Source organism: Neomonachus schauinslandi, chromosome 11, assembly GCF_002201575.2.
Source record: "Neomonachus schauinslandi chromosome 11, ASM220157v2, whole genome shotgun sequence".
Taxonomy (NCBI): domain Eukaryota; kingdom Metazoa; phylum Chordata; class Mammalia; order Carnivora; family Phocidae; genus Neomonachus; species Neomonachus schauinslandi.
Genome location: NC_058413.1, coordinates 15,542,574 through 15,557,351, shown reverse-complemented (window position 1 = coordinate 15,557,351; position 14,778 = coordinate 15,542,574). Strand labels below are relative to the sequence as shown.

The 14,778-nt window shown below is 48.1% G+C and overlaps 1 protein-coding gene across 6 annotated transcripts in view; it reads right to left on the bottom strand.

Moving 5' to 3' along the window:
• Positions 1–14,778, bottom strand: part of AMBRA1 (autophagy and beclin 1 regulator 1) — a 146,208-nt gene that overhangs the window by 12,601 nt on the left and 118,829 nt on the right. For all 6 annotated transcript variants that reach the window (XM_044919409.1, XM_044919411.1, XM_044919410.1 and 3 more), the window contains one exon: positions 3,554–3,693. In XM_044919409.1, the coding sequence (XP_044775344.1) occupies positions 3,554–3,693 (140 nt within the window). The remainder of the gene's footprint in view (positions 1–3,553; positions 3,694–14,778) is intronic.

Here is a 14,778-nt window from a genome sequence, read left to right as displayed (position 1 = left end):
TTGCAATCACTGTTTACAGCGGTAGCTTCCTCTTAAGGGACAGAGCTGGGGCCTTGTCAGGGGTGCCACACTCAGCCAGGGGGCCAGATGCCCCACAGTCCTGGCCTAGTTTCTTCTGGCATGAGTCCCTCAATTCTGTCTTCAGAGCTGACTCTGAGAAGCAGTGGTCTTCCCAGCAACACCTCCCCCCCCATTTGTAGGGCTGATCTATGAAGCCGGAAGTGAGCAAGCACCCCCTCACATCAATCTGGTACTTCACACCCACTATGGTTATTGGTGGGGGTGTTGGCTGGCCTGGCAGTCAGCCAGAGGCACAGCAGCAGCTTGGGAGGAGTGGCGGGGCGGGGCAGGGGGGTGGAGCAAAGCAAAGGAGAAGGGAGGGCCTCACTGCTAGGAAGGGTGGAGTGACCGGGCTACCAGCCACCCTAATGGCTTTGCACAGGGGCTACAGGGCTAGTGTTCGCCTCCTCGCCTGTCATCAGAATGTGGTTCCCTAGAGCGATGGGAGTATTTCCTGAGGCCCTTCTTCTACTATCAGTGGGGTTTTAGTACCACCAAAAGATGCCCAAGGGGCTTGTGACCTCTGTGCTTGGAGAGAGTGCAGAGGCTAAGACAATGGAGGAGAAATCAAGAGGCAGACAGAGAGCAGGAAGCGGGGTGCAGCTGCCGGTGTCGGCGGACGAAGACAGACAACCACCTGTTCCGGGGGGAGGGCTGTAACCCCGGCCAGCCGGCTGCTGTGCCCTCGGGAACAGCTGTGCCAGAGCTCTGTCACCAGGGGAAGGGCGGTGAGCCTCAGGCCAGCTGCCTATCTACCGGAGAGACAACAACGCTGAGCTCCTACTGTCCTATTCGTTTGTTCTCCTTGTTCTAGGCCAGAGACCAACCACAGACTGTTCAAAAGATGTGAACATTCTCGCTTCTCCTCTCTCATTTCCCTCCGTGTCAATCACCTGACCCGCTTCAATGCCTCAACGTGATCTAGAGCTGCATGTTTTACCTGAGGTCTTAAGAGAGCAATGAAATTACATGGGTGTTCTTGTGGTATATTTTTCTGTGGAAGAGCGTACATGGTTTCCATCAGAATTTTATTTATTTATTTATTTTTTAAAGATTTTATTTATTTGACACACAGAGAGAGGGAACACAAGCAGGGGGAGTGGGAGAGGGAGAAGCAGGCTTCCCACGAAGCAGGGAGCCTGATACGGCGCTCGACCCCAGGACCCTGGGATCATGACCTGAGCCGAAGGCAGACGCTTAACGACTGAGCCACCCAGGCGCCCCCATCAGAATTTTAAAGTTATTCATGATAGAAAAAAGGTTAAAAAACCAGCTGTAGGAAAGAGCTCGGAACTAGAAAGTCAGGAAGCCTAATTCTGTCACTGATCTATCTGCTGGGAGGCCTGGGCTGAGTCTTCCCGTCTTAACCTGAATACTGCTCCATCTTCCCTGCCTGAAGCCAAATCCCACAGATACGAAGGGGACTGAGAAGCGGAGAAGCTGTGAACAACTTAGGACAAAGTCATGTCTGTCTTAATTTACATGGTTCCCTCAAATATGCAGCCCTAAGATTTGGGGCATTTGCCAGAATGACCCAAGAATTCAGGAGAAACAACAACCCCACACAGGCAGGCCAAGCCAGCTCTCCCTCGGGCCAACACAACTTGGTCTGTGGTGGGCCACTGTTGGTGGTGTCGACTGCTAGTGCCCCCTTGATCGGGGAAGAGGCCTGAGTTCCTGCGGCTACGCTCCCCAGGCAGTCCAGGATGGCTCCAGCCTGCTGACGCTGGATGTCGCAGACGACATATGGGGAGACAAGAGAGAAGAGAGGCCAAAGCCAGCTTCATGTTTGGCTGAGGTGTCTGTGACTCACACCAAGTGCGGAGGCCGGGGTTTCAGACATAAAAGCCTTTGAGGGACCACGACGAACTGGAGGTAGAGATTCTGCCTCTGTGGGAGCAGGTCAATTTTACAAGGGAAAGGGATGGGAGTCTGGCTGGGACAAAGGTTTAGTGGCTGGAGCTACAGACAAGACAATGTTGAGGAAGGATGTCTTGGAGAAACAGGGAAAGAAAGGCCTGTAACTACAGTGTTGGTTAAGAATAAAATTATGGTCCAGAATTCTGTGCCAGTTTTGGAAAAGATGCCTGTCAGAGTCCTCTTATGAACTCCTAAGAGGGTGAGATAAGATAATCAGTCTCATGTGCTTTGGGGAAAAAGAAAGAGCTCAGAGCAGACTGATCCCAGGACTATGGTCAGGCCAGAAGGAGGGCAGAAAAGGACAGACCCAGCGCCAGGACTAACAGCGGCACAGTCGTCAAGGAGGCCGGTTTGGTTCTGGAAAGGCACGAGCAGCTAGTGAGGGGGGCCCTCTGGACACAGAACCTGAGGAGAGTGCAGACGGCAGCCTCTCTTTGGGAGGGGCTCCAAAAATGCAGGATAGAATGAAAGAGCTGCCCTTAGAATTGGGTTTCCTTTCTCCTGAGCCACTGACCTAGCTCAGCTGACAAGGGCTCAGTCACCAGTCACCTACCAGGCACAAGAACTGACCCAAATACACACCCTAGGAAAAATCACCAAAGGCCCTATCAAAAGGCAACGCAGACACTTCCAATAGCCAGAGACCCTACCAGAGCAGTCACGCCATGCTCTGTGATCCACAGAACACCCCTGGAGAAGACTCTGCACCAAGTGAAGGACAGCATTAGGACGGCGTGGAGGCAGAAGTGGCATTTAGTCGGCTGGAACCCTGTGGCGGCCCACGCAGCAATCAGCCTGATCTGCACTGAAGTACAGAGCTTCACGTGCCCCACCTGGCTGGGTGTGGAAATTGATGACAGACCTGGCTGACTCCCAGGGTCTCAAGTGAAAGAAGAGACCTCTATCCTCCTCCACAACACCAGGTGAAGGGGAAAGGGGTGTCATCAGGACCCAGGACAGAAGTGTCCCCTCCTATCCCCTACTTCAAGACCAGATAACAAGCATTTCGATTCTAAATGGAACTTTTCAATTTGCCTTCACTGTTACGAAGCGCAAGCAGAAAGGAAAACAGGCAGGACACAGAGCCAGGCTGCTAGAGATCAGTGGCCTGACAAATTAGGGCTTTAACAATACTCTATTTCCAATTTTATTTCTTAAGTTATGTCTGTGGCATTTACACAAACCTAAGACCACCTGTTGAATTTTTCAAAAGGCGTTTAGAAAAGAATCTTTGATATCTATGCTTTTGCCTGCAGGGAAACTTTACTATCAATAGGTAACCAGAGAACAAGAGAAAACAAAGGAAAAAAATACTGCCTTAGATTTAAGAAGACATAATAACTAAACCAGTCTTTTGAAGATTTCTGGGACAGAGAGCTAACCCTAGCAACCCTAAGTGAAAAGTACCCTTTATGGAGTGACGCAGAGAATGAGGCAGGCTCTAGCAGAATTTCTATTTCCCATCTACAAGACCCCACCTCATGGCCAGACCCACAGATGATGCCGATTACTCCCGTCCTCGGGCTGGATGACCCCCTCCCGCCCACGCTGCCACCCACCCTAGGCCACTCACTCTGGTCGGCAGATCACCAGGTCTCCTTTGTTGGTACCATAGGCCAGGCCAAGCCCTGGCTCGGGCAGCCAACGGGCAGAGTTGATGCTGACATGTCTCCGCTGGTCGGCAGGCATGGGGTAAAGGACGTTGAAAACTCTCTGGGTGGGGGAGAAAAGAGGGAAGAAAAGAGAATTCGAGGAGAAAAATTTGTTACCAAGAATAACAAAGTCCCTTCTATGGCCGGAAGCAAGTTAACCACAGGGAGGAAAGAAGGCCTCTTACACATACTGGCAAACTTGGGAGGCTGGGGCCCTCTTACTTTAGGAGGAAGGCTAGAACTCTCTCGAGCAAGACTAGGGCACACTTGGGCTTTTCTGCAGGAAGCTTGCTTGTGCTCTCTTACAGCCTTTTAGCACTTTTCATGGCTTTAAGGCAGCCCCCTGGAAAGGCAGTCAGAACTCTGTTCACCAGGAAGGCCTGCCCCTAACTTTCCCCTGACCAGAAAGACCAGTGAGAGTCAAGCTCAACTGGGAGTCCCGTTACCATGGCAATCACAGCTCTCACAGCAATGGGGAACTGAAGGTGATAGGGGGGCGGGAGGGGGTGAAAACACCAGAGAACATTCTTAATTCATCTAATTAAAAGCAATGTTAAAACTGCTATTGTTAAGGAAACCTAAAAGGTGCACTAAGATGTAGGAAGCAGGGGAGAGGGGGATCTTGAACCAGGTACATGATTTCTTTCTAGCTTATATAAATCGCCATTAAATAGATCGTTTCCATTTCTCCAAGGGAGAGAGTCCCCTTCAATAGTCTGCTTGTTTCCAAAGCTACTATTTTCTCAGGAGGCAGCTTAGCTGTGGCTAGGGTTTGGACTGGAGGTGAAAGAAAACCTCCGATCTCTCTGGCCACTGAGCTGCACCATATTCCACAGCAACTTTAGTCAGAGACAGGGGCAGGGCAGTGGGAGAATGAAGGATGAAGACTTTCTTTCGAGTCAGAAAGCCCTGGGTTGGAGTCCTGACACCACTTCTCTAGAATAGTGACATCTCCAGATCTCAGTTTAAAAAGAGACCGCACTTGGGGTGCCTGCGTGGCTCAGTCAGTTAAGCATCTGACTCTTGATCTCAGCTCAAGGTCATGAGTTCAAGCCCCACATGGGACTCCACGCTGGGCAGGGAGCCTACTTTAAAAAAAGAGAGAGAGAGAGACAGCACCAACAGCCAAATGACTGGAGAGATGAAAAGACGTGTAGAAAACGCCTGGCACAGTGCAAGCTCACTGCTTAATAGCTGTTGCTATTATTACCAGGAATCTGCATCTGGGGCTTCAAAAAAGGTCGTTAGGGTCTATGAAAAGGATAAAGCCAAGAATCTATAAACTGGGGTTTTAGTCAATGTTTTCCCTTTTAGCCTCTTCAGGCTTTAATCTATAAAACGGGGATGAACTACATCTGCCTTTCCCTGCCCCCTGATGGAGGGAAAAAAATGGGAGACCAAACGAGATGTGGTTTAGAAAGTAATATTCAAAAATGAATTTAGGGTGGTACAATAATTATTACTTTTCAGATTATCCGGATGAGAGATTTAAAATTCAAAAAAAAAAGGAAAGAAAGGACATAAAAACTGGCTAAGGGTCCACTGCACGTACACAAATGAAGTGATAAGCCCTGGATGCGGGAACGCTTATTCATGTGCCTTGGGCATCTACCTGAAAGGCCTTCCCCGGGACGGGCTCTAGAATGGAGCGGAGAGCAAGCAGCACGAGTTCTCAACATCCTGACACCTACACAGAGAAGCCTGTTGTGACGATTTCCCAGGCTTTGTGGTGCTGAGAAATGTGCCTGGGCAGCCGGTGGCACGTGCCAGAACGGCCCTGCGCCGGTCCGGAAGTTGGATGGGTCTCTTACAGATAAGGAACTGGCTCTCTTTTGAGGCATAAGGCTGACTGCCCCACGGCTGCCGCTTTTTTTTTTTTTTTAAAGATTTTATTTATTATTTATTTTGAGAGAGAGAATGAGAGAGAGAGAGCACATGAGAGGGGGGAGGGTCAGAGGGAGAAGCAGACCCCCTGCTGAGCAAGGAGCCCGATATGGGACTCGACCCCAGGACTCCAGGATCATGACCTGAGCCGAAGGCAGTCGCTTAACCAACTGAGCCACCCAGGCGCCCCCCCCACGGCTGCCGCTTTAAGAACCTCCCCTGCCCTCCCTTTCTGTAACTCCAAATGTAAGAATGAGCAAGAATCTTTTGTGTAACTGAGGAGACTACTGAAAAAGAGCCCAATGGAGTTTATCAATTTCTAAACTAGTCATATAGAACGTGGTTGCTTGACCTTCGGATCGTCTCTTCCTTGCACATATCAATCAGGGAGGCGCCTCCAACAAACCTCCGCTACTACTCTCTTCCAGCCTCGATGGCCGACTCTCCATGAAGATGGCAGCGCCTGCCTTGCTCTGCGCACCTCATCAACCCTTTTCCTTCACATCAGGGGCTGGGCTGTGGTGTCTTTACCCTTTCTCACAGAGGTTTTCCTTCCCAGAAATCAATGGTTTCTGTCCCCCCAATAGGTCAAATGGTTAAATATGAGTTGACATATACACTCAGAGGACAAAGTGGCTGGGATCTAACCAGTGTGGCCAGTGTGGCCAGGATCACTGACTGTTTAATTTTCCTTCGCCTCAAGGGTCGGTGGCATGAGTGAGGGGACACCCAGAGTTAATTAAGGAGGGATGTGTATTAATCTCAGTGGGTTGGGCGAGGGGAGCTTTGGTCTTGGCCTGTGGCGGCCCTACAAAGCTTCACAAAGGAATCTCACCTAAAGTCATGATAATTCATAACTTCAGGGAGCTGGGCAGAGAAAGCAGCCATGCAAGAAGGGGGATAATAAGGTTAGTAAAATAGATGCTTTAAGGTTGTGCCGAGTTTTTTGATGGAGCTCTCAAAGAAAAGCTAAGAGAACTCTTCTAGAAATGTTCCAGACCAGTAAAGAAGCAAACAAGCCTCTCACATGTCACATATTTACCTTTTTTTTTTTTTTAAAGATTTTATTTATTTATTTGAGACAGAATGAGAGAGAGAGAGAGCTCATGAGAGGGGGGAGGGTCAGAGGGAGAAGCAGGCTCCCCGCCGAGCAGGGAGCCCGATGCGAGACTCGATCCAGGGACTCCAGGATCACGACCTGAGCTGAAGGCAGTCGCTTAACCAACTGAGCCACCCAGGCGCCCACATATTTACCTTTTATAGTTGCTGCAGAGAAAATAAGCAAATACTATCAATTTGCTTCTAAGTACAGGAACCTACTTTAGAGACAAAACCCTCAAGAGACCAGTATGATGGATGACCAAGCTCAGGTGAGACAAGGTCAGATGGACAGGGGAGAGGTCATTAAAGGTTGAGACCCCCAGACCTTGCTGCACAGATATTCACAACCTCCATGACTATAGTAGTCATGGGGCATCGATTTGTCCTCGGACTATGGCAGTCCCCCCGGTCCCTGACCCCTGTCAAGTCCTTAAACACCGTTGAAAGGGCAACTCCCAAGTGCCCATCTCCTCCTATGTTTGGGTATTAAGACTAAATCCCGCTTTGTGGCAGGAAGCCAGAAAATGCCACGTGAGGATCAGCAGCCTCCAGGACTCCTGATAAGCACTTGCCTGCTTATCACACTCTAATACGGGGGTGGGAAAGAGGGAGAGGAGAGCAAAACATATGGGGGGTGGGTAATGAGAGCACAGAGGATGCCGGATGGGCAGGACGCTGCTTTACAGTCCTGAAGAGGCCATCCAGTCCAATACTCCTGATTCACACATGCCTGAAACTCAAGGAGACCAGAGGAAGGAGAACCTGGCCCATTTTCAGAACCATCCAGAGATGTAGTTCCCACTCTATTCTCTGGCCGGAGCTCTCAAAGCACCTTACCGAGGGGGGTATACGCCTCACAATTAGTCAGTCCTAGCGACAAGAAGAGTATCTGCTCAAGAAGTTTCCCAATGTGGACAGGAGGTTCGGTAGCTCTGGCTACTCCCACACCATTTAGGGTTTCGGCCAGCAGTCTTTCCAACCCAGTGACTCAGGGAGCAGTCTCCTCCCAGACACCAGTGGGGACCAGCCCTGGCTCTGTAAACTCAAGGTTCATCTGCACTGACAAGAAAGAAGATCTGAAACAGTGTTAAGGGACGGCTCTGGCCTTCCCTTAAAGGCACCCCAAATATATCTCAAGTAAAGGTTTCCTTAACACTCGTCCAGGACAAAACTGGGTGGGCCTGCCAAAAATCCCTCTCTCCCTTCTTCCCCATGAAGCTGTACCACCGAATTCCTGACACTGGAGGAGGATTATCCGGATGTGGGGACCCTCTGTGGGCCTGGATGGAAAACCCCGCTGCTGATTCATGTTGGCAGAGTCCTGGTTTCACCTGTCTCGGCTACAGCTGCTCCTTGGTAGATGACAAATGCTGACAGCAACCCCCCTCCCCAAGCAGACTGTTCTCATTTCTGTCTAACATCCATGAAGGGAACTGGAATCAATATGCTAGAAGGAGACTCAGTGCAGTCTCAGCACGTCACCAGGGAATGAATCAGGTCGCCAAGATCTTTACGGTTCCAAGGGAGTGGGAGAAGATAACAATTCTTTCACTTCTGGGGTCCAAGACCATCTCTCGTACCCCTTGCCCTTCCATCCCTCAAACTAAGAGCAAGTAGGAGCAAAAGGAAACAGCTTCCAGGGGCGTCTGGGTGGCTCAGTCCTTAAGCGTCTGCCTTCAGCTTGGGTCATGATCCCAGCGTCCTGGGATTGAGCCCCGCATCCGGGCTCCCTGCTCAGCAGGAAGCCTGCTTCTCCCTTTCCCACTCCCCCTGCTTGTGTTCCCTCTCTCGCTGTCTCTCTCTCTGTCAAATAAATAAATCTTTAAAAAAAGAAAGAAAACAGCTTCCAGATCAAAACTAAAGAGGTCTTGTTTCTTGTTCAGAGGTGGACAGGAAAAGAATGAGGCGTGACCAGAGTTGCTCACTGGGAAACCTTCCTCTCCACCCTCTTAAAATTTAGAGGAAAAGTATTGCTGCCCTCAACAAGATGTTTTCTTTCCGGCTGCATATCAATAAAGCTCAGACCATTAGTCCAAGCAGCAAATGGCACTGTTCAGATCAGCTCAGTTAAGAAGCTGAAAGAAAAAACTTTGTGGTTATCTTGTTTGGGTTTGGGAAGCTCATCATCTGTAAAACTGGAATGGCTCCATGGTGGCAAGAGGTCGCGTGCACTCAGCAGATCTTCCCTGTTTTAACTAAGACAATGGAAGCTGGTGGTAGGGGACAACTGGAAACTGAGGCTGGAAGGCCCACGAGAGAAGGCACAAGCTAAGGGGGCTGTGAGGGAGAAAGGAAATGTGAAGAGGAAAAATGCCTTATTGGTAATGATGGAAATCGGGGAGGCCTTAAGCTTTGAGAGAGGGTTACTAGAGGAAAATTAACTCTCTGGGAAGAGGGAGAAATCAATGGAAAGGAGATACTAAGAGACAGCTGACCTTTCCATTGGAAATGGATGGCTACACATCTTGTCAGAGGCTGAGAAATGTACACTTCCCAGAGCAGGCGGGGGGAGAGACTCTGGTCATCTTTTCTTCCTTTCGAGCTGCAGACTTGCTTAGATTTGCTTAATGAATTACTGAAGTTTCTTCATCTCTAAGAAAATCTGATTGTTTTTCAGAAATTTTCATTTCTTTTACTGTCTCTAAGCCTTCTTTACATTCTACTTTGGAGTTTAGAACTTGTAGGAGGTTCATTTTAAAGTGACCATTTAAAAATAAGGGGCTCCTGATTGGCTCAGTCAGTTAAGTGTCTGCCTTCGGCTCAGTCATGATTCCAGGGTCCTGGGATCAAGCCCTGCATGGGGCTCCCTGCTCAGTGCGGAGTCTGTTTCTTCCTCTCCCTCTGCCCTTCTGCCTGCTTGTGCTCGCCCTCTCTCTCTCAAATAAATAAAATCTTAAAATAAATAATTATATATACATATTAATCTAAGCAAATATATATAATTCAGAATACCAGCTCACCTACCTCTTCCCTTTATTCAGCTGAAGCAGGAATAAATCTGCCTAGACCACCCTTGTCCAAACCAAAGTTCTCTCAGCAGAAAAGAAGAGCAAGAGCTCCTTCTTTTTTTCTTTTTAAAGTAAGCTCTAGGACGCCTGGGTGGCTCAGTCAGTTGGGCGTCTGCCTTTAGCTGGGGTCATGATCCTAGGGTCCTGGGATCGAGCCTCACAAGGGGCTCCCTGCTCAGTGGGGAAGCCTGCCTGTTTTTCCTTCTCCCTCTGCCCCTCCCCCGGCTTGTGCTCTCCCTTGCTTGCTCTCTCTCTCAAATAAACAAAATCTTTAAAAAAAATAAATAAAGTATGGGGCACCTGGGTGGCTCAGTTGGTTAATCAACTGCCTTCGGCTCAGGTCATGATCCCGGGGTCCTGGGATCGAGCCCCACATCGGGCTCCTTGCTTGGCGGGGAGCCTGCTTCTCCCTCTTCCTCTACCTGCCACTCCCCCTGCTTGTGCTCTCTCTCTCTTTCTGTCAAATAAATAAATAAAATCTTTTTTAAAAAATTAAATAAATAAATAATTAAAGTAAGTAAGTAAGCTCTAGGCCCAACGTGGGGCTTGAACTCAAGACCCCGAGATCAAGAGTCACACGCTCGACCTACTGAGCCAGCCAGGCGCCCCCTTTTCTTAACTTTTGGAATGTGTTGCCCTTGGCTGCCATTGACACAGTCTGCTGCCCTGAAGTCATTTCTAGCCAACCTCCTGTGATTTACTGAGACCTGTAAACTCTGTCTTATTCACTTACTCCTCTCAAAGGGATCCCGCAAAGACAGTCAAATGGCAAGAATTTTATTTTTCAATTGGCTTGATGCTTTCCAAAGGCCATTTCAGGCTATTAGGATCAAAGCAGAGAGGTTCCTTCAGCTGAGGGACCTACTTTGGTGCTAAATGAAATACCGAGGCACTTAATGCTCCTGGAATCCCCCCCAAAGTTAAAATAATTCCTTCCTCCTATTCCCACATGTCTGTGCACAGCACAAGTTCTTGACCTTCCCTTGGCTTCACAAATCTCAAAGGAAATGGCCAAATGAGTAGTTGTTCTAGATACTCACCTTGGATAACAGTCTTTCAATATATTCCAACACATTCCACATGTTTTAGTTGATATATATTTTTGGAAGAGGAGTGTTGAGGATGGTTAAACATTAAAATGTTTTGTATTTTATACTTAAAATACATTAAAATATGTTCAGCTTCTACAAATGCAAGAATTGGTTCTCCTACCAAGTCTTGAAAAAAACAAAACATTTTGCCTTTTGCTTTTGAAACTATCTACTGGGAATCTCTCACCATGTCTCAGTGCCGGGACTAGCACCCCAAGAAACCGATATTGGGCACAATTGTGAAATGAGTAGGACACTCCCTATTTTCATAAGGGTTATCTCCTTGATACTTTCATTCAATTACCATCACTAAGACATGTGCTAGACATACTGACTGGTGCTGGTGAGCAGGGGTGTGTGTTCATGCATGTGTGGGGAATACACAGAGCACAAGATATCAAAGGGACACACATTCCTGGAACAAATGCTGAGTGTCTCCTGTGTGCCCCGTGCAGTGAAGGCTGGGAATACAGCATTGCAAAGACCAGTCGAGAAGCCAGTTGTGGGGGTGCCTGGCTGGCTCAGTCGGTTAAGCGTCTACCTTCGGCCCAGGTCATGATCCCAGGGTCCTGGGATTGAGCCCTGTGTGGGGCTCCCTGCTTAGCAGGGAGTCTGCCTCACCCTCCCCCTCTCCCCCTGCTGTGTGCTCTCTCAAATAAATAAATAAAATCTTTTAAAAAAGCAAGCCAGTTGTGTGGTAAGAGAGCAGGGTCTAGGTCCATTTTATGCATGGCATTCCCCAACCTCACAAAATACCTGGCCCATAGTAGGAGCTCAATAAAATTTTGCTGAGTGTAAAGAATAATGCACAGAATAGACTGCACTCTACTAAGAGGCCATGGGGGAAAAGAAATCATTACAGTTACCCGAGAGGAATCTGTCATGGAAAAATTCACCTAAACTAATTGTAGCTCTACTGTTATTTTTAATGTTTTATCTTGCCCCCTCCCTTCTCTGACAAACTGCATCAGAGACACCCCTGATTCTCCCCTACTCCCTCCCCGTTTCCTGCAATGTGCTGAAGAAAGGAACTTTCTGAGGATAGATGCTTTGTACCACATCTCAGAAGTCAACTTTAAGATAATTGCAGCGGAAGCAGCTTTTAATCAACTGACAGGCAGCTTTAAGAAAATTAATGAGGACAAAATCTTGGGAAGGAGTAAATCATTTCTGACAACAAAGCTGTCTCTCTTTTATCCCAATCTCCCCTTGAAGAAATAGTACCCTTCCAGGATACAAAAATATCTTCATTTTTGGTTTTTGCCACTCCCAAGGCCAGACAAGATTAAGAAAGGCTCATTCTCTTAGATTTCTGGAGATACTCTGGGATTGAACTAGAGTTCTAGATCACTTTTGAAAATCAAACTTTCAGAATCTAGGGAAGTATAGATGAGTGGATTATGTCACAGGCTAAATTCAGGGCAAGGAGGCTACAGTGAAGATTACATACTGAAGAATGGAGCTAGGACAGGCCCAAAGAGCCTGTACATGTTAGTTACATAAATGCTGGTCAGTGCTGACAGCACTAGACACCCATCCTGCCCCAGGATCTAAGCTACAATTTAGTTGTGACTAATTTGAACACTCTGGATACCAAGCCTTTTCTGTGGTTCATTTTAATGAACTTATAATAATAATCAGTCATCACTGGGCTCTGTGAAGATGGCTGTAAAAATGACAGAAAATGGCTATAAAAAGAAGACAACCGATGTTTCTTTATAATCAGGATGACTCTAAGATATCCATTAATGGGCATCATAGTGATGTATCCCATCAAAGGATAACAGTAGGTGGAATGCTGGAAAAGGGAACTCCAGAAGTACCCCTTCAGATGGGGAAGGGCCTGGAGCGAAAGATAAAGATACTGCTTCTCACTTTTTAAGCTGAAGCATCTCTGTATTCTATAGCACGCAGGCAAGCAGGCATGGGCTCGCAGTTAAGAGCTCAAGTCAACTGTGGGCAGGTAAGAATTTTAATCAGAAATGGAAAAAGGCCTCACGGCATTGGTTCTTAAAGTACTATCACTAGGATGCTAGCATGATCCAGAATGCCTTGGGTGGGAGGTACTCATCAATTTCTCAACTTCCTGTAAGTATCTGAAAGATCTGGTTAATAGGAGCCATAGACATAAATCAGATGAGGTTCCAGAGACAGGGTGAGAGCAAAAAGGAAAAGGACAAAGTTACACTGACAGGTAAGGTCTAACTAGAATCCCCATGCAGTCAATGATTGGTTCTCCATCTTGACTGAGTGCGCAGTCATCGGGAGGGCTTGGTAAAACAAGGATGGCTGGGCCCCACCCCTAGATCCTCTGATTCAGCAGGTCTCACATGAGGCTGAGAATCTGAATTTCTACTAAGTTCTCTGATGATGCTGATGTGGTCCCAAGGGAGTACACATTGAGAACTACAGCCCAGTTACTTTTGAGTAGATTGTAGGTCTGTAAAAAAAAAAAAAAAGGTAACAAATCTCCTTTCCTTCCCTGCTTCCTAGGATTGCCTGAGGATGAGGGGGATACATTATCTCTGGAGCCAGAGTTCCAGAGGAAGAAGGTGCACAATGGGGACAGTCCACCACTGAAGAGCAGGACTCTCAAGGTAAAGAAGTAGGGGAGGAGGGGAGTGAAGAGGAAGAGAGAGGGGGAGAAGAGAGGAAAATGGGGGAGAGAAGGGGAAGAGGAAGGGGAGAGAAGGGAGAAGGAAGGGGGAGAGGGAGGGAAGGAGAGAGGGGCTGGTCTCTTTCCAGCACCCCCTCCAGACCAATAATCTATCTAGGTAACAGTTGCTCGACACCTGAATGCGGTTTTACCACATAGCCACAAAGAAAAAGCTTTCAATAAAATTGACCCTTAAGTATTTGAGGCTTTGCCCTGAAGAGCACTATGCTGTTCCACAGAGAAAGGAGAGCTGAACTGCTTTCTGCCCTAGAGCTCCTCCCATCCAAGTCAAATGATGGTGTCCTCATCCATCACTTCTCTCTCTTTTAAAGATTATTTATTTATTTGTTTGACAGAGAGAGACACAGCGAGGGAGGGGACACAAGCAGGGGGAGCGGGAGAGGGAGAAGCAGGCCTCCCGCCGGGCAGGGAGCCGGATGCGGGGCTCGATCCCAGGACCCCGGGATCATGCCCTGAGCCGAAGGCAGACGCTTAACGACTGAGCCACCCAGGCGCCCAATGAAACTTTATTTATTTATTATTTTTTAATAAAGATTTTATTTATTATTTGACAAAGAATGAGAGAGAGAGAGAGCACATGAGAAGAGGGAGGGTCAGAGGGAGAAGCAGGCTTCCCGAGGAGCAGGGAGCCCGACGTGGGGCTCAATCCCAGGACCCTGGGATCATGCCCTGAGCCGAAGGCAGACGCTTAACGACTGAGCCACCCAGGCGCCCCATCCTAACTAATATTTTTGCCTATTTTTCTATTAGGCCTTTTCTTTTGATTTAGGAGTTCTTTTGGGATACAAGCCTTTTGTCAGTTATACATGTTGCAAATACGTTCTAGCCCACAGTTCACCTTTTCATTTTATCAACCCTGTGTTTTATTTTATTTATTTATTTATTTATTTTTAAGATTTTATTTATTTATTTGACAGAGAGAGACACAGCGAGAGAGGGGACACAAGCAGGGGGAGCGGGAGAGGGAGAAGCAGGCTTCCCGCCGAGCAGGGAGCCCGATGCGGGGCTCGATCCCAGGACCCCGGGACCATGACCTGAGCCGAAGGCAGACGCCCAACGACTTAACCACCCAGGCGCCCCTCATTCATCACTTCTGCCAATAAAATGACCACAGAGAAAAGCGAACAGCACTGGTGAGATTCAAGCAACCCCTGCCTCTAGGACCTGCAGGGATTATGCAGTGAGGACCGCTTCAGTTCTTACTGAACCACTTATGTGCCCACATCCCCTACCTGTTGGGGGGATGGTCTATGCATCTGGGAAGAAGAGTAGACAGCATTTTACTTCCTGTGTTGAAAGCACTAATCCTTATTCTTGCTTTCCAGCTCAAAATGCCCCAGAACCACCCCCACCCACCCCCAGCTGCTGACTTTTGCTGTAGGTAA